This window comes from Heterocephalus glaber, unplaced genomic scaffold (assembly GCF_053883595.1).
Source record: "Heterocephalus glaber isolate CG9 unplaced genomic scaffold, H.glaber_assembly_v1.0 deba00000470, whole genome shotgun sequence".
Lineage (NCBI taxonomy): Eukaryota > Metazoa > Chordata > Mammalia > Rodentia > Bathyergidae > Heterocephalus > Heterocephalus glaber.
In genome coordinates this window covers 18,092,531-18,112,068 of record NW_028258145.1, presented here as the reverse complement: position 1 = coordinate 18,112,068, position 19,538 = coordinate 18,092,531, and the positions used below count along the sequence as shown (strand labels likewise).

The following is a 19,538-nucleotide window of genomic DNA, read 5'->3' as shown; positions in this document are numbered from 1 at the left end:
GTTGTCAATGATTGTTATCCTCCTGTGCTATAAAATGCTAGATGCTATTTCCCCTACCCACCTATACCTCTGTACCCATTAAACTTCCTCTCTCCAATTCTTCCTCAACACAGCTTTCTCCACCTCTGATAACCACTATTCTATTGTGTACTTTATCAACTTCGTAGCTTCCACAGTAAGAACATGTGATATTTGACAGACTTTAAATCAACTATTTTAAATATGTTCATCTATCTAAAGGAAAACATAAGAATTGTGTCTTTCCAAAACAGAGAATGTCAGTAAAGAGAATTCATATAAAGGAAAAAGGAATAATTCTAAAGTTGAAAAGTACAATAAATAAAATGATAATAAGCACTAAAGGGATAAAAAAAAATTATATGTGAAAAGAGAGAGGAAAGAACTAGTGGACACAAAGGAAGGTCAACTGAGATTACTCAGTCTGAGGTACAGAGAAAAAGAATGAAGAAAAGTGAACACAGCTTAAGAATCCTGAGATAGACTTTCAAGCATACCAACATACATGTCATGGAAGTCCCAGAAGAGGAGAGAGAGAGAGCTGGAAAGGCTTGGTTGAAATATTCTGTTTGAGGTGGGACATCCTGGTTCTCAAGCCTTCAGACTCACTGAATTACACTAGCGCCTTCCTCATTATTTAGCTTGAAGAAGGCAGATTATGGGACTTTGTGGTCTCCATCATCACATGAGCTGACTTTCATTAAATATATATGTGCATATGTACACACACTGTCACCACTACATCCATACGTGTGTGTGTGTTCTGTTTTTCTGGAGAACTCTAACAAATTGGGTATGAGACTTCTTTTGGGGATGGTAAAAATATTCTGGAACTAGAGAGCAGTGGTGATTGTACAACCTTGTGAATGTACTGGAAGACAATGAACTGTACATTCTTAATAGTTAGAATAATCTAGACAGTATTAAAGAAGAAAAAGTGAGAGGACTTGTTTTACTGAATGTCAAGACTTACTATGAACTTATTATAAAGCTAGAGTTATTTAGATAATGTGGTACTCATACAAGGCTAGATAAATGGAGTGAAAGAGAATAGACAATTCAGAAATAGACTCAGGTATATTATGATGCTATTTATGACAGAAATGATACCTCAGAGCCATAAAGGAGAAATTGTCATTTTAGTAAATGGCCCTAAATCAGTTGGGTGTCTGTACACAAGAAATGAATCTTCTTTTGCTTCTACCTTGCCAATCCTATCCTAATTTTGTCATTTTATTGCCAGACTATTTTGGTTTGGGCCTAGGTTTCAAAGTTTAATGGACAGATGAAGAGTAAACATATCTGCCCTTGTTCTCCACCTTAAGGAGAAAGCATTGTATCTTCTCCATTCATATTAAGGCATTCTCACTGGAAGTATGGAGTACATGCCTTTGATCTGTTGAGAAGGTTCTGTTCTACTTCTAGTCTCCTGATAGCTTTTACCATGAACAGCTGTGGAATTTAGTCCAATACTTTTTCTCCAACTAGTGACAGGATCATATGGCTTTCTCCTTTCCTCTGTTAAAATGATGACTTTTAGGGGTGGATCTTCCAGTGCTGAACCAACACTGCCATCCCTATAACAAAATCACTTTCTACATCCTGCCAGATCTGACTTCCAATAGTTTGTTTTGTTAAACAAATTTCTATCTATGTTCATACTTTTTTCTTCTATTATCTTTATCCAGTTTTAGGATTAGCACAATGTTGAGTTCCTAAAATGAGGGGAGAAGTGTTCCTTCTTTTCTCTGCTTTAATTGTTTGATATAACTTATCAGTTAAAATGTATATGAGCCTGCTGTTGTCATATAGGTAGGTTTTCAAGCTAGGAATATACTTTCTTTAATAGGTGCTATTCAAATTTTATATTTCCTCCAGAGTTAGTTTCATTAATTTGTCTTCCAAGGTACTTCTTAGAAGTTGTCAAATTTATTTCAAAACATATTTTTGTAATATGCTTTCTACATCCTTTTAAATTCTGTAAAATCTGTGTTAATGTCTCCTAGATCTTGATATTGCAATTTTAAAAATATATAATTGATATTGTGTAATAGGATGCAAAGGTCTAAAGGAGCAGGGGAAGTGGGAGGGGTAGGGGAAAGGAAAGAAGGGAAAAGAAAAAAATATGAGAAAAGGAAAAAAATGGAAACAAAGTCTTTGCAAATAAGGAAGGGTGGAGGGGGTGAAGGGAGGGCAGGGGAAGGGGAAAAAAATAAGAACCAAGATACTCATGTAATGGTACAAGATCCCAATGATGAATGTAACTGTATTTTATACCTAAAATGTACCAATAAACTTCAAGGGGGAAAAAAATTCTTAAAAAAAGAAAGAAATGAATCTTCACGTGTACCATATATAAATCAGTTCTAATGGGTATAAACTTAAACACAGAAGGCAAAGCAATAAACAGAAAGTAACAAGAGAATATCATCTTAGGTATGGAAAGACTTTCTAAACAGAAAAAAAAAACTTCCAAGAGTTAATAAATTAGGCTGAAGTTCTTTAATATTTAGAATTTTGTTCAGAAAAGACAGTATTAACAAAGGTTTTTAAGGGCAAGTGACAGAGTAGGAAAAGCTACTTGTAGTAAATATAACTAACAAAGTATTATATCCAATCTAAGGAATTCTTAGAAATCAATAAGAAAAAGACAGACAACCAAATAGGTAAAAAGGGCCACAGAATACATAAAAAGGAGTAGCCATGTGTCCAGTAAAAAGAGCAAATAATTTAAAAACTTCATGAGACACCACTGTACATCACGTTATCCAGAATGTGGAGAAATAGGAACTTCCATCTGCTGGTGAATGTACGGAATGGCAACATCAGTTTGGGAAACAGTTTGATATTATACAAAAATTAAATAAATAATATCCTGTCAAACAGCAGTTCTACTTCTGGGAATATACATATAAAAAATGGAGCACACATATGGACTAAAAGGCATGTACAAAAATGGTTTTATTTTTGGAAACACCGTGTATGGTAGTCAACAACCAGAAATAACATATCCATCAAGAACAAAATGGATGAATAAATTGTGGTATAGTCACATACTAGAATGTTATTCAGCAACGAAAGTGAATTAACTACAATAACATGAATCTAAAATTGATTATAACAGAAAATAATATGTACTACATAATTCCATTCATATAAAATTCAAAACTGAGCAAAGTTAATCTATAGGGTTAGAATTCTACATTGTTCTTGCCTTTGAGAATCAGATGGATACTGATGGTTAGGGTGCTATCATGACCTATTTTTTGTCCGGATAATGGAACTTGTGCATGTTCACTTTGGGAGGCTACAGTAAGCCATATGTAAGTATTTCTGCACTTTTTCTGTACAGATGTTAGGCTTAACTTTAAGTTTTTTTCAAAACTGACCTGTAGTGTTTATTGGAAATTAGGACAGAGGTCACCTTTGGGAAGAAGGAAAGGGAAAAATGATTAGGTCAGAAAGGAACATGGGTGATGTCTCTGGATGTCAGCAAAGTTCTCTTCTCAACCAAGGGTGTTCATTTGTGACCATTCATAAGTATTTTCAGTTCTTGCACTTTACTGTGTGTGAATTATAGAAAAAATTTTTTAAATAACAAAAGTATTTGTTGGGCCGGGGATTTAGCTCAGTGGTTCCACCGCCTGACTTGCAGGCACAAGGACCCAAGTTCGATCCCCGGTACCAAAAAAAAAAAAAGTATTTGCACATCTGCACATCAATCAGAATTAGATTAAAAGCCTGTGCATCATAAGCAAGAGTTTCTCATACTTTGTTTGCATTTTTTAAAATCTCTGCATTGCTTTAAAATAGTATTAAACAATCTTTTATTGTTGTTGTTCAATTCAGAGTACAGTCAATTTCACTGGGGCAAGGACAAGGACCCATTGCTGAGAAAATGATCAAGGACGCAATGAGATCAGGAAACTGGGTATTTCTGCAAAACTGCCATCTTGCTGTTTCTTGGATGTTAGCTATGGAAGAACTAATTAAAACCTTCACAGATCCAAGTATGTCAAACACATCACATTTGCATAATAATACTATTTTATGTAGCTTTTCTTATTGAATCCACTAGAGGCATTACGTTTCCTCTATTTTTACTTTCCTCATCAGTGAGACACAACTTCCTCTCAAGGAGGAGAGGAAGCAAGAGAGTGAAAGGAGGAGCCAGGGAGGGAGAAAACCCAGCAGGCCATGCCCCAGTGACCAGCCTCCTCCCACTAGACCCGCCTCCTAATAGCAAATTCACTGTAAGCCCCTAGAATCTAATCACCTTCCAACTCCACCTATGAGGACAGGAGGCTCTTAGGGGACATCTAGATATAAGCCATAACAGCCAGTTCTTTGAGGAGCTCTGACAGGCGAAGGACATCAGCTGAACTCATTTGTGGGATCTTAGTGCTTGCAGCTCACTAAACCTTAAAGTGGGTACTAAAATCCTCCTTTGGCCCTGGCTGTAATCATATAACCTAACCATTTGAATTCTGATACTTAACTTGAACCAATATAAAATAAAATAGATTTGGGTAGTAAACTGAAAAGAGAAAAAAAGAAAAAATGAAATAAAATGAAAACAAAACACTCTCTGGACTTGAAGTTCTAAGGACTTGGCAAAGTTTACCCACTTCATTGCTGCACTTGCCACATCCTTTCTCTGGGCCTCAGTTTCCCCACCTATAAATGCACCATTGCTGAAAGCCTGCCCTATACTAAGATGACTTCTAAGATTCTCTTCCAGCTCGAAAGTCCGATGGAGTGCATGAAACTTAAGCTGCTTGGTGCTGGGTTAGGGGTTAGCTCAGTGGCAGAAAGCCTGCTTAGCATGCTCAAGGCTGTAGATTTGGTCCCCAGCACCAAAAGCAAAAACAAAGCAAGACAAAAAAAACTTGATGATTTTGCAATTAGAAATGGAAAAGTTTGTGGGGGAGGAAGCTTCACCAAACCTGTTCCTTTTTCTTTTCTTTTTTGGGGGGGGCGGGGGGGGGGAATCATTTGCCCATAAGACTGATTGCCATTTACTTCTATACCTGATTGTTTTTATCATGGTCTAGAATTACACTAGAGCTACTATTAAATTTTGTCGATTTAATGTGGCTCATCACTTTAAATTACCAAACCAAGAAACATAAAATCAGCTTTGATCTGCAGTAATTCATTCAGTGACAACTTCAGAACCTAATACATACCTTGCACTGTTCTGGGTGCTTAGAGTGTGTCAGCAAATAAAAACAACGATAAATATCTGCCATAGTGGGAGGAGACCAAGAATGAATAAATTAGCAAATATGTAACCTATCTAGTATGATAGAATGTGGTTATGCTTTGGAAAAAATAAAGAGAAGAGTAAGGCAATGAGGATCAGAAAGGCCAAAGTGGAAGGAAGCGGGTAGCAGTTTTAAACCCTATGGACTTGGTGGGCCTCTTTGAGAAAGTGACTTTTGACCAAGACAAGAAACAAAGGCATCTCATTCCCTGGAATAAGCATTGTAAGCCGAGGGAACAGCCAGTGCAAAGGCCTAGGGAAAGAATCAGCTGGTATGTTTGAGAAATAATACAATTATGTACTTTAAAACCAATGCCATGGAAATCATGGGTATGTCTTCCTGTGGTGGAAGCAATTTTTTTTCCAACTTTACTTTGGCCTTTTGAACCTAAAAGGGAACTTTATTCTCTTTTAAGTTCTCTGTCCACTGCCCAGAAAGTAAGCCTATTGACTTAATTTGTCAATACTCTCCATGGAGTCTCCCAATATCCCTACTCCCTCTATTCCCTTTGTAACTTCTCTACCAAAGGGGGCCTCCTTTCTTCTCCATAGGGCTTTCTGAAACTTTTTATGCACTTTGGCTTGAAGTGAATGGCTTAGAAAAACTGCATGAGCTACATGTACTAGCTGTAACTGTCCTCTTTTTCAATTGAAAACTTCCTCATTTCAAAGGGAAGTCCCTTAATATCTCATCAAGTATTAAAAATTGACATGTTCTTTATTTCTTTATCCAAATGTGCCAGCTTCTAGACTGTCAAGCCTTCATGATGTGAAGTTTTTAGAACTCTTTCCACCCCATCTTAAAATGGTTTACAATACACTTGAAATAGATCATCCAGGACTTAAACAGTTTATAGCATTTTTTTTCTTTCCATACAATAATAATTTCTTATTTTAAAAAGTGCTAATACAAGCTAAACATTTACTTTTTTGTTTTGTCTTTGTATAAATAGATTATGCTATCAAGGACACATTTCGACTTTTTCTAAGCTCCATGCCTAGTAGTACATTTCCTGTTACCGTGCTCCAGAATTCTGTCAAGGTAATGTATGCATACAGTTGGAATGTGAAATGATTCGTCTTGGAGTGTTCACCTAGGGGCACCAGGGAGCTCAGACCCTGCACATCTGAGGTCTGAGTGGCCAGGGTGGAAAGGCAGAAGTCAATGTCCTTTCAACTGACAGCAAGCAGGGAAATGATTCCCAAAACAGTGCCCATCCTGCTATGGCCTAGTCCTGTTGGTCATTCAAATTTCAGCTCTGACCCTCTCTACAAGAAATGTTAAAGTGTATCCCTCCCAAAGTAAAGGAATGTTTAAAGGAATATTTCAGCATTTGAGAGGAAGGCCTACAGCTGATGTGTCTGCTGGATTTCAACACACAGAGTTTCCAATATATGGAAAGTCTCTGCCTATGAGAAGCAAGACATGGTCCTTCCTTCTCATGTCATGGAAGGAAGTTTATTTTGATATGACTACAAAATCCAGTGGATATAGCCTTAGCATGATTTCTGGCCCAAGTTTAGAAAATTGGACATTATATGGAAGTACCTGAGGTCTGTGTGCAGATGGTTTGACCACTGTAGGTCTGAGGACCCCACCAGGCCCTCCTCTCCTTGGATGGTAGAGGACAAGATACAAAGCAGGTGTGCACATGCCAGGAAAGCCCATGGGATTCAGCTATCTACATCCTCTCAGTGGCTTTGGTCTATGGGTGTTACTCAGAAAAATTGCAATCTATATAATCATCCTATCTGTTGTATATGTTCTATCTTAATCCAGGTAACCAATGAGCCTCCAAAAGGCCTCCGTGCAAATATCAGGCGAGCATTTACTGAAATGACACCTTCATTTTTTGAAGAAAATATACTTGGAAGAAAATGGAGACAAATAATATTTGGCATTTGTTTCTTCCATGCAATTGTTCAGGTACACTCAATTCTGTTTTTTAATAACAATTAAGAAATTAAAGAAAGAAAGAAAGAGAGAGAGAGAGAGAAAGAGAGAGAAAGGAAGGAAGGAAGGAGAAAAGAGAAGAGAAGAGAAAAAAAGAAAAGAAAAGAGCGAACTTGCAAATGGCTGTGAAATTCTGAGGACCTGATTCCATATTTGATACTAAGTTACAAGGGGTGATCAAAATATACAACAAACATTTAAATATTTAAGTGTATTGCAGTAAAAGACACATTGCCTTAATCCTTTTCAAAGTATTTCCCCTCACTTCAAACAACATTGCCCCATCATTCTTGCCATTTTCTGAAGCAGTTCTGGAAGTCCTCTTTCCTGAGTGTCTTTACAAGGTGTGATCAAAATATGGTGAATGTTGTTGCCAAGTGCCATCCAGTGGAAAATCAGGCTCATAAAAACTTGACAGAGTGTCCTCATCCACCTAATTCACAGGATCTGGCATCATGCAACTCCTAGCTCTTCCCCAAAGTCAAAAAGACCGTGAAAAGTAAACATTTTGGATCAGTTGATGACACTGATACAGCCACAACAGCACAACTAAAAACATTCACAAAAAAGGACCTCCAAAAGTGCTTCAGAAAATGGCGAGAATGATGGGATAAGTGTATTTGAAGGGAGCGGTAGTGTTTTGAGGGAGATTACCAACAGAGTGTCTTTTACTGTAGTAAATTGTTTTAATTTAAACATTTACCATATTTTTCAGTCACAACTCATATTTTACCTCCACCTCAGATCTTTATATTTGCTTTCCCTCTGTATCTCCCAGCTTCATCTCCCACTCCTTTTGATCTGCCCACAGAGCACCATCACCTGGATGAGTGGGTAGGTCCAATTCAACAAGCACAAAATCACTCTCAGCTCTGCCTACCAAAATCTCCTTCTTCCAGACTTTTGTTCTGAAATCAATAGTTCCATTTTCTCAATCACCTATCATCAGAATTTTAGGATAGACACATATCTAATCATCAGTTTCTCTTTATTTTTCTTGCAGTAGTTTCACTCTGACCTGTCCCTTTAAGTGAGTTGCCTAGCCTTAACCAGTCCCTCCCACCTGTTTGGAGCCCTAGTTTCCCCTGAAAGATGACCTTCAACCCGGCACCAGCACCAGTACCCTTCTCTGTATCCAAGCCTCACTGCTCACTCTGGCATCCATCCTATGACCTTGTACTTGAATTCAGACTCTCCACCTACAGTATCACACAATGGTATCTTCTTAGACTGGCTTCCTTGTTCTCAACTGTGAGTGGTCTACAGAGAAAGGACCAGTAAAGGAAAGCACAAAGACTAAAGATGCAAGATGTGCAGTAGATAAACAAAAAGGTCAAGTCCTAGAGGAGATCTGAGAGATTTGGAATTAGGAGCTTCAGGTATGGGATTCTGTTCCATGAAATAAAGCAGCTGAGATGAGAAGGTACTTTAAGATTTAGTGAAATTTTGAGATCAGGAGGAGGGAACTTAGGATCAGTGCTCTTTCATGGCCATCAGTTTAGAATTAAGAAAATAAAATAGGAAAATAACAAAGAAGAAAAGAATTTCACTATGGGGTGTCATGAAAGAAGGATTATAATTATGTGTATCCATTTTTGTTTGTTTTTATGTCACCATGGAAAAGTCAGTGTGTATTCAGCATGGTAAGTCATGACAAAAAGCCATGAAAAAACTCCAAAAAATAATAGGTAACTGGGCCGGGGATTTAGTTCAGTGGTGCTGTCACCTGCTTCACAAGCACAAGGTCCTAAGTTCAAATCCCCGGTACCAAATAATAATAATAATAATAATAGGTAACTTGCTCTCTATCAGATAGATGATTATAATGTGAGTATTTTTATACCAAAAGACCCCGTATTTTCCCTGTTTTGATGGGGAAATACTTTTATTTTACGCTAAAGAATAATCTTGTGACAAATCTGCTAAATTTCCAGTAATAGCATATTTCTTTTGGAAATATGGGAAAGGGCCTGGATTAGGGGAAGATGCGCTTCCACTGTAATGAAAGCCTTGCTGAAGTTGAATTTCATGATGTTAACTGATTTTGAAGTATGGAGGTACTCAATTTTAATAGCAAACCTTTACTTTTCATTATTTTAGGTGATATTTATCAAATTTTATGTCAGACTGTTTTAATTTTCCATTCTAGGAGAGAAAGAAGTTTGGCCCCCTTGGTTGGAATATTTGCTATGAATTTAATGACAGTGACAGGGAATGTGCTTTACTCAATCTCCACCTATACTGCCAAGAAGGAAAGATCCCCTGGAATGCACTCATTTATATTACTGGTCAGTATACCCACACGGCCAGGGCATTCAGCCAAGGACCACAAAGTTGTTGGATCACGCCCACCTGTCCCATACCAAGATGGCCCCCCTCCCCAGTGTTTAATGGTGCTGATGATGACTTCCAATATTGTTTTTGTGGTTAACAATATGTAAAAAAGCACATCATGAGAATATTTACACATAGAAATTTGGGCAGATGTTTTGCCCCACAATAATAGGGAAATTTACATACATCTTGCTACACGCCAGGTACTATTTTACACACTTCCCACATTTGCCTATTTAATCTTCACCACAGCCCTGACAGCTGTCAGTATCATAGGTAAAATCCTTCTAGGAACACTATAGTGGTGAATTGTAACAATAAATCTGGGCTTTTTCTGAGAAATTATGTCTGCATTAGATATCATTCCTTCCTACTCAAAATCCAGGGATGACAATGAAACACATTGAAAGTAGCTTCTCTTGGGCCGGGGATTTAGCTCAGTGGTTCCACCGCCTGCCTCGCAAGCTCAAGGACCGGAGTTCAATCCCCAGTACCAAAAAAAAAGAAAGTAGCTTCTCTGTGGAAAAAGATAGTGTACCAGTAAATTTTAATTCTCCCCAATTCCTGTGAGGCAAGTTCTCTGTTTGACCTCAGATCTATCTTTCCTCCTTAGCTTGGTGACAGTCATTTATAAGGTATGTATAGGGTCTGAATGTCTTGCCACGAATGTTTGGTTCCATTTCACTCACTGGCCCTAACAAAAGGACTGTTCCTCAAAAAATGTGTGTGTGTTTCAGAATCCTGCTGTCAATGATGAAATAAGACTTGAAATCAATATTTTGAAGCAAAAGAACAAGAAGGAATAAATATGTAAATAGAATTAGTGGCTTTAGTTTCTGTTAAAAAAAAATAATGTATTTTAAAACACAAACTCCTTTTCAGGTGAAATTACATATGGTGGAAGAGTTACAGACACTTGGGATCAAAGATGCCTTCGTACAGTCTTGAAAAGATTTTTTTCTCCTGAAACATTAGAAGATGATTATAAATATTCTGAATCAGGTGAATGACTTTGATGGTGAATGAATATGATGAAAAGACCTTTCCCAAGCAGCCATTGAGAGTGTCTTACAATTTTCCTTCTAGCTTTACCATTTGTGTCCAATCTTCACAACCCAGTATCCACCTCCATGCTTCACACCTTCAAAGCTGGTTTGATAGTAAAAGCACAAAAATATGTATTAGCCAACAGCAACTTTGAATTATTTCTATATTAAAGTTGGCTGTATTGTGTCTAAGTGTGTTTCAAGGTAATATTCTAGTATATTTTGAATATAATTAAAGAAAACTTCCAATGAGGCAAACTGAGTAAAAAGCAGATCTATGAATTGGCAATGGTTTATTATGAGTCAGAGAGAAGTTAGATGAAGGGTCCTCAGTGCTGATCCCCTTAGAGGGAGCAATCTGATTAGCACAGAAAGGGCTCATACAGTTCCAACCACTGAGTTGTAAGAGATTGATTAGATTCAACTGTATGAGGAGTGATCAAAAGCTATGGTGAATATTTAAATTTTTTTAATTTATTAAAGTAAAACACACATTACCATTAACCCCCCTCATTTTGAACACACTTACCCTGTCATTCTTGCCACTTTCTGAAGCAGTTCGGGAAGTCCTCTTTTGTGTCTTTATGAGATGTGATCAAAAGTATGATAAATGCTATTGCCAAGTGCCATCCATTGGAAATTCTGGCTCATAAAAACATTACATTACGTCTTCATCTACTGAATCTGGCACTATGAGACTTCTGGCTCTTCCCCAAGTCAAAACAGCCATGAAAGGTAAACATCTTGAACCAATTCAGGACATCGAGGTAGCCATAACAGAGCAACTAAAGATACAAAAGAGGACACCCAGAACTGCTTCCAAAAGTGTCAAGAATGATGGGATAAGTGTGTCTGAAGCAAGGCGGAGTGTTTTGAGAGAAATTAATGGCAATATGTTTGTTACTATAATATTTTTCTTTCATACCTCATACTTCCTGTCATCACTGGGGAAAATTGAGTAACCTTGGATTTCAATGTTTTGCAAAGGTAGCTTTTTGTTTGAGGAATTAAAGCAGGTCGTTTATCAAACAAATGCACATAAATTTGAAGCCCTTATTGAGGCATAGCTTTCAGCAAAGTATCCATAGGCTCTCAGAGCTTTAAACCTTCTGGAAGAGGCATCTTGAAAGATTTAGATCCCAACATGGTGTTCAAGACCTCAAGAAAGAGCAACAAAACTAGGCACAGCAATGAAAGCAAGACACTCAGGAAATATAATCTCTTTTCAGCCACCATCTGAATGAGCCAGAGAAAAGCCAACTGTAACAGTATAAAGCTAGTCCATTTGAAATGTGTTTGTGTTCTGTTTTTAATAACAGGCATATATTTTGCACCCTTGGCTGACAGCCTACAAGCGTTTAAGGAGTACATTGAAAATCTGCCTTTGATAGATGACCCAGAAATTTTTGGAATGCATGAAAATGCCAACCTAGTTTTCCAGGTATGTGACCTCTTGACTTAAAATAATTACTTATTTTGTGTACATAAACTCAAAACTTCAATTAACAGCTCACTAGTTCTGATTTATAATATCCTTAAGTAAACAAACAACTGTTTCACCTTTCCTTCAGCAGTGGTTCCAATTTAGCCTGTCTCTTTCCCAAAATCCTGTCACCAGCCACCCTCTCCATCTCCATGCCTCTGCCTAATCCATAATAGACCTGCTCATAGTCCACCAGAACACAGAGATTCAGGCAATAGTACAGCCTTTTCTCTCCTTCTTCATTCTTCCCGCCATGAAGGCACATTTGTCTCATGTTACACCAAGGCTCCTGGATCTATTTGTGATTAGATCATGATAGTACAGTTACAAATATCCAAAGCAGAAAAGTTAAAACACTGCTCACTGCAATACCAGGCCACAGTAATAGGTTCAAACAGCAATCTGGATTATTTTACTCCTCTGTGCATGACCTATGCACCATAACCTAAGCAATCCAAGCTCTTCAGCAGAACACTCAAGAGTCCCCTGTGACCTAGGCCCTGCCTGCCCTTCCTGTTCACCATCTGTCATGCGCAGGCATCTGTGGTGAACCAAAGCAAAGGAATGAGGTGTGTCCCTGGGACTCTGGAAACCTCTAAAGGTTGAGGACTGGATTTGGCCTCATGAGGCTAAGGAGACCATCTTTTTTTTCTATTTAGAGTTTGCCCCTATAAGAGTTAGAGGGTGAAATCTCCCCACATATGAAGAAATTCATGCAAAACAATGGTTGAAACCTCTATAAAGACCAAGAGGCCAGTGTTTGGCTACTCCTTTCCTGTTCTCATGTTTTTATGAGACCACATTAGGGAGTAAGCACCCTTTCCTGAGACAGTATTTAGAGATGCTTGGATCAGGAAAGGCTCTATCTTTCCTCTGGAGTCACCAGCTAGGATGTTGTGTACCTTCAGCCATCTGTGACCTTGTTCCTTGCACCCCCAACCCACCACATGGAAGCAGCTCCTCCACCATGGGAAGGGATGAGGGCCATGCAGAGAGAAATAGCCAACCATGCACAGGAGAGTGTTGGATCCATTATGCCTGTGTGGGGGAGGCAAAATCCCATCTCTGTCATCTTAGATTCCTAGAGGGTCTGAGGATTAAATTGACATAAAACAGACTACCAGGAGAAAAACTTATAAGTTTAATGTAAGCTTTATGTGACACCAATAAAGAAATGGAGATTCAAAGAAGTGGTAAAAATCAAATGCTTTTGTATTAGGTTGAACAAAGAGAAGCAATTGTGGAAAAGTAATTGAATTATGTGTGGAGGCTAAAGAAAGATAAACATCTTAACACAGTCTGTTTGTACAGCACTCTCTTGGCTATGGCTCCCCATCGAAGAATGCTCCTTGTCTTCTGGTACAGGGAGGGCATCTTTCACATAGGAGTTTGTAATTTCCTATCTTCAGAAAGAAGGGGGGGAGATTAGAATGCCTTCCACTGGCAGTTTTCCAAGAAGCCTCTATTTAGCCTACTAGAATTCTTATGTCAAATGGCTTATTTTGGAGTAGCGTATTCTGCTGTCCTTCACCTGAGACACACATTAGGTTAGATAATTCTGCCTCTTGCAATCAATAGAGTCTTAACAAAAAGATGTAGTTATTTTTTTCTCCACCCAGCAAGCTGTGCTCATACAGATTCTTGTCAGACACTAGCAAAGGCCAGGAAAGGGGCAGGGAGGGAAGGGGTCTGCACATTCAGAGTGCAACATCTCTGCTGCTGTCTGAGCCCCTGGCTCCTCCATCCCTGCTGTATTGCCAAAATGTCCCTTTCTGATACAGCTCTGAACAAGCTAGAAGTGAAGGAAGCAAGTTGTTCTGAGAGTGCCCTTTAACATCCTGTGAAGAACAGCCAGATAACAAACAAGGCTGCTGTCCCAAGCATCAAGCTCTTTTTTGAAAATGAAGCCATGTCAGTCATCTTCATGGTGACACATAGTGCCTCCTGATGGTGTCCCCCTGCCTGATAAGTACTCCTTAGGGCCAGCTGTGATAGAGTTCAGATCCCTGCGGGCTGAGGATGTTCTGTTCTTGAAGGATGGTGTGGACCCAGAAGTGGAGGATGCCAGTGCCCACCTGTCCTGCTAAAGAGCCTGTACTTCCTTTCAGAGAAAGAAAGAACAGGAAAAGGTGCTTCTGAGAACAAGATTAGAGCCAAGCCAGCCAAAATAGAAGCTTTCTGAGAGTCACTTTCCAAGTTCACAAATGTCCGTGTCAGTGGTGTCCGGCCCACAGCCCCATAAGGTTGTCTGTCTACCACAAAAGGCCAGTGGGTTTTTCATAAAGAAGGAGCTGAACTACTTTGCCAAGCTTGGAGAACCCAAGATAGAATTGCAAACAGGATCCAGCTAGAAAAAGTCAATAAGATGATTATTAGTAATGGAATAACTTTTATCTTCTTTATTAATCAGTGGGAATTAGGCACAGGCATAATTCCTGAGCATTCATCAAGCAAGATGAATAAGCTCTAGAGATCTGTTGTACAACATTGTATCTATAGTCACTAGTAATGGTTGCATACATAAAAATTTGTTAAGTGAGTAGATCTCATCTTAAATGTTCTTACCACAATGAAATTAAATGTCCTTGGTTTTGACAACTTTCATTATTTCTGTAATACTGTAAACTGTATTCTGCATGTTTCTTTTTGAGAATTTGAGCTTTCACCATTCTGTCTCTTACCATCATTACAGTACAAAGAGACCAGCACTTTAATTAACACCATACTTGAGGTTCAGCCAAGATCATCTGCTGGTGGAGAGGGGAAGAGCAATGATGAAATTGTCCAAGAACTTGTTGCTTCTATCCAGACCAGAGTTCCAGGTAATACATAATTCTTGGCATCTGTATATAATGGGAATTTTAGGGATACAGTATATTCAGAGAATTGAGTGGTGAGCATATGTTCAAACCTGCTTATTATGTAAATTTTATTTAGAGACTTCTTCTGACATGATGTTCTCCATTTATGGACTAGAAGTCTGCAGCACCTCAACCTCCAGAAGCATTAGGAGCAAACTGGTTTATAACCCAATGTAACTTTAACCAGACTTTGTCCTAACTTCCCTCAGCTTCATGATTCTAAAGTCTGTAGAATTATCCAAGACAGTAACCACTTACCACATGTGGCTACTTAAACTGAATTTTAAATTTATTTAAAAATTAATTTTTTCAGTTGCACTAGCCATATTTCAAGTACTACCATATTGTACAGCACAGATGAGAAGCACTTTCATCATCATTTAAAATTCTTCTAGACAGTCCTTTCATTATTTTTCCCCATTCAGGAGAGATGGCCAAATTATTTTTGTCTTATTTTCCAGTAAGCTAAGCAATCTTCCTTAATGATCACAAGACATTTACCTTCATACTTTTCTTAGATTGGTCATAGGTTTAGATTTCTAGATCTAATGTTCATGGTACTTAGATATGTCATAATAGGAAAAAGAAAATTGATGCAGAGGAAAAACCAGTGAGTCCTGCCTATATAGTCTTAAAGTGCCCAAGAAAAGGAGACAGGTGACCTCAGAAGAAGTCAATTATCTGCCTATGAGGAGCAGCCCTCAAAAAATTTCTGCTTGGGTAGAGTTCTCTTGATGTTGAAGCAAATTGAGGCCATTATTTTAGTAAACAATTTCTAATCAGTAAATATAAGATAGAGGTCTGGGTGGAAAAGGGATGAATGGATGGATGGATGGGTGGGTGGGTAGGTGGATGGCTACAGAGATCATGAACTTATCCTTTTAACCCTGAGGAGGTATAGCCTTAAAGAGACTACAGTCACAGTTGCTTAATTTAGAGGTACAGATTCCCAAAGAACAAAACCCTCTAATACCAAGGAAAAAACAATAAAACAAAGCTTAATAAACTGTTGATTAACACACAAACACACATTTACACAGAGAAAGCAAAAGTACAAAAAGAAGGTTACATCACCAAACTGAAGAGCACCAACTCCTGAAAATCCAGCACTGGGAAGACCCAGGAACAGCTTTCAGGATCCTGTCTGGGAAGAGTCTGAACAGAGCGTCCTCTCCACAAATGAGACTCCAAAATTCCCCTGGCAGTGAGGCCCCTCAAATAGCACATGAGACAAAAGTAGCAGTATCTTAACCGTGCGCGTGACCAGGACTAGAGAGTTTGCAGCCCCCCGGAGCTGGCCAAGCCCCCAAAGGCTGCAAATATCTGCACCATCTATAGAGGTGTTTCAGAGAGAAGGTCCTTGGGAGCAGGCCAGGCTCACAGGGAGTCCTGCGCATGTCACGATGCTCTGCCAAACATTTGACAACTAATCGGTAGAACAAGGCCACGACACTGCTATGAACAAGGAAGGTCTTTCTACATTTAATTTTAACTCTTCAGGAGATTTTTCTCTCCAAGCTTCATAAAGCTTATAGTTTTACTATGAAATGATAAGCAGGCCATCTGAGGGGCAGGGATGGAATTGACCCAACAAAAGAATTAAAGGTTTGGAATGGCCACTGGGGATGGTAGCCAGGGAAGACGAGACATGTAATACCCCAGCTCTGTGGACCCAAGAGGTTGGAGTAATCCACGCTGCTGGGTGATTTTCCTCCAACAGCCACACTGGGAATGGTTAAGAAGGAATTTGATTCACATATTTTGGAGCCACTTATTTACCCACACTTTCTTCATATACTCCAGGAAAATGTAGTTCCTTTCTTTTTTATAGCTCATGTGGTTCTTCATTTGAGTCTCCCTTTGGTGGATGGATTATATAGAGAAAGAAGAACCAAATTTTCCACATGGTTTGAACCATGGGCCTATTGAATAATTTAGCCAGTTCCTTTGAATAATGCTCAGTAACTTGGGCAAATGCTAAGCCTCATCTCCTAGTCTCCCACCAACAACCCCTCCTCTCCTAGATGCAGTGCAGGTATGCAGGGAACAGCAAAGCTTGCACAACAGTATGGTAGAGGGAAGACTCAGAGCCCCTGAACCCTTTGATCTCTGAAACGTCCCTTGTCCATCAGGTAGCAGCTTTGCCCTGCTAACTTTGCAACAAAGTCTTCAGGGCTGTGCCTCCCACTCAGCCAAAACTAGGTATACCTTGTCCTCCTGCCAGGCCTCCTCGTCCACTGCAGAGACTTCCCAGCTCTTGAGTTTGGAAATACCACTAAGTCACACTGACGTTCCACTTCATCCTCTTCCCTCATGAACCCTCTCCTCTTCATCACAGTCACAGAGAGGGAAGGGAGCAGGCTTCTCTTTCTTCCATTCATGTCCTCCTTCTACGTTGGCATGACCGATCTCTCTCTTACTTAAGCAATTAAGGACCTACCCACCTCTGTCCAAAGCCAGAGGCCACACAGCTCAAACTGGCACAAAAGATGAAAATACCCATGGTAAGAAATGAAACTCACTGACTTCACACACACACACACACACACACACACACACACACACACACTCATTTTCCCTGATTCACATGAATTCAGCTAGATTTTTCTGTGATCTCTTCTGTATAAACACAGGTGAATCATCAAAGAGTTCTCAATAATAGAAATGTTAACACATTTAAAGCCCTATGTCTCTGACTGGAATCGTGAGAGAAGTTGGCTTTAGAAAGAATGTTAGGATAAACACATGCCAGTAGCAGTGTAATGAGAATAGAAATCAGTGGTGACCAATCTGAGGAGTCAGCTGTGTGTGTTTCAGAAAAACTGATGTTGGAGGGAGCTTCTGAGAGCCTTTTCGTCAAGGACCCTCAAGGACGGCTGAATTCCTTGACCACCGTTCTCAGCCAGGAAGTGGACCGGTTTAACAACCTACTGAAGTTAATCCATGTATGTGAGCTCATCTCTACCCTTGCCCCTGGGTAGCGAAGCTTCACAGAGAGCTATGATAGTATGAGTGTACTTAAGAGTTTCCCTTTCCCATCACACCACCATTTCTACACAGATACACTAATATCCCTTGATTTGTGTGTGTGTGTGTGTGTTTTATTTTTGTGTTTTTTGGTACCAGGGATCGAACTCGGGACCTTTCACTTGCGAGGCAGGTGGCCACACCACTGAGCTAAATCCCTGGCCCCGCTAACGTCCCTTGAAACCCAGCCTGTCTAAGATTGAACTCACCCTCTGCTAATGAGACTGGTTTCCTCTTTCTGATAATGACTGAGTATGTGACCTTACAGATCTCCAGTCTCCTCATTATCCTAATTTACACCAATGGAATTTCCACTGATGCACTAGAAACTGATCAGGAGCTTCAGTACTCAGTCAAGAGTGAGTCCAAATGCTGGCTCCTGATGTCTAGTTTGCATTTAATAATATAGTCTTTATAGTTTCTCAGAGTGTGAGCTACAAAATGCCTGCATGAGAATCCTCTATGGTATGTGCTCTTATTTCCTAGCCAACTGTCTTGGCCCTGGTTCAGGTCCTCCTTCCTGCATTCTGCAGCAGATGACTCCTTAGACCAGTAATGGTGAACCTATGGCACTCGTGCCAGAGCAGGCTGTTTGTAATTACTGAAAGCTCTAAAAGGTTGTCATCATTGCCTTACTCTCTAAGAACAAATTAATTAAAATCCTTATTTTTTTCTTCCACTGCCTCTTGTGAAAAGAGCTGTGAAGAGGAAAGGATGAATGAGTTAACCTAAGAAGGAATGGAAGGGTAATGAGCTTTATTTCTTCCACGTGTTGCCTGTCTTTAAGACTATGTGCACATGGTCCTAGGCTTTATTTTGGTGTTTAACCAACAAAAACAGTGCCTCTAACATCTTCCTATTATGTTTTCCCAATACATGAAAGTTTTCACATAACTGGAACCCAGAGGGGCCATCACTAATCTATCTACACTGCCTTGGTCATAAGCCGGGTGGCAAACATCACCCTGTACTGCCAGCCCAGCACCTCCCAGGACTACAGCTTGCCTCTCTGTCTTCTGTGGAGAGGAGGAGAGGATAAGGAAGTATTGTTGTAAGGAAGTATTTCCAGTACTAGCAGACTTTTGTCAGCTGGAAGATTAGTCTTATCTAAGAATCTTGCCTTTCTGCTATAAAAAGCCCCAAGGCTGTAGGAACTCCTTGAGCAACAAGGACCAGTGGCATGAGGTAGTCCTCATTCCCTTTCCCCTACACATCTCCAGGCCCTATGGTTCCCAAATCACTATCAGACCCATTTTTCCCTTGCCCTTAAGGAGAGCTGGATGGTCGTTTTCTCCAAGCCCAAGTCCCTAGGTTTCGGGGAATGTCTCTCCTGTTTTCCTTCTTTTTGCCACACTGACCTCTCATATTGACTCCCTAAACCTTCTCCCATGCCCAGCATTACACCCTATGGTCACACACTGCAAAAAAAAAAAAAATGCATGAAATATTGCAGGGCCTGGTCCAGTAGGCAGTGTGCAGAAAGGACAGAACCCACTGGCAGGCCCTTCATGAGTGTCATGAATGAATGTCATCTGCCCTTGATAATTAC

General features: G+C 39.5%; 1 protein-coding gene and 1 long non-coding RNA gene across 12 annotated transcripts in view; one reads left to right on the top strand and one right to left on the bottom strand.

Annotated features, from left to right (window-relative positions):
- The window catches only part of LOC110349097 (uncharacterized), a 127,892-nt gene that overhangs the window by 16,049 nt on the left and 92,305 nt on the right, over positions 1-19,538 (bottom strand). The window lies entirely within an intron of this gene.
- Dnah6 (dynein axonemal heavy chain 6) overlaps positions 1-19,538 on the top strand; it is a 243,015-nt gene that overhangs the window by 213,327 nt on the left and 10,150 nt on the right. For all 6 annotated transcript variants that reach the window (XM_087204323.1, XM_087204324.1, XM_087204322.1 and 3 more), the window contains 8 exons: positions 3,868-4,028; positions 6,238-6,326; positions 7,065-7,211; positions 9,388-9,526; positions 10,455-10,574; positions 11,938-12,059; positions 14,794-14,923; positions 17,780-17,907. In XM_087204323.1, coding sequence (XP_087060449.1) covers positions 3,868-4,028; positions 6,238-6,326; positions 7,065-7,211; positions 9,388-9,526; positions 10,455-10,574; positions 11,938-12,059; positions 14,794-14,923; positions 17,780-17,907 — 1,036 coding nt within the window. The remainder of the gene's footprint in view (positions 1-3,867; positions 4,029-6,237; positions 6,327-7,064; positions 7,212-9,387; positions 9,527-10,454; positions 10,575-11,937; positions 12,060-14,793; positions 14,924-17,779; positions 17,908-19,538) is intronic.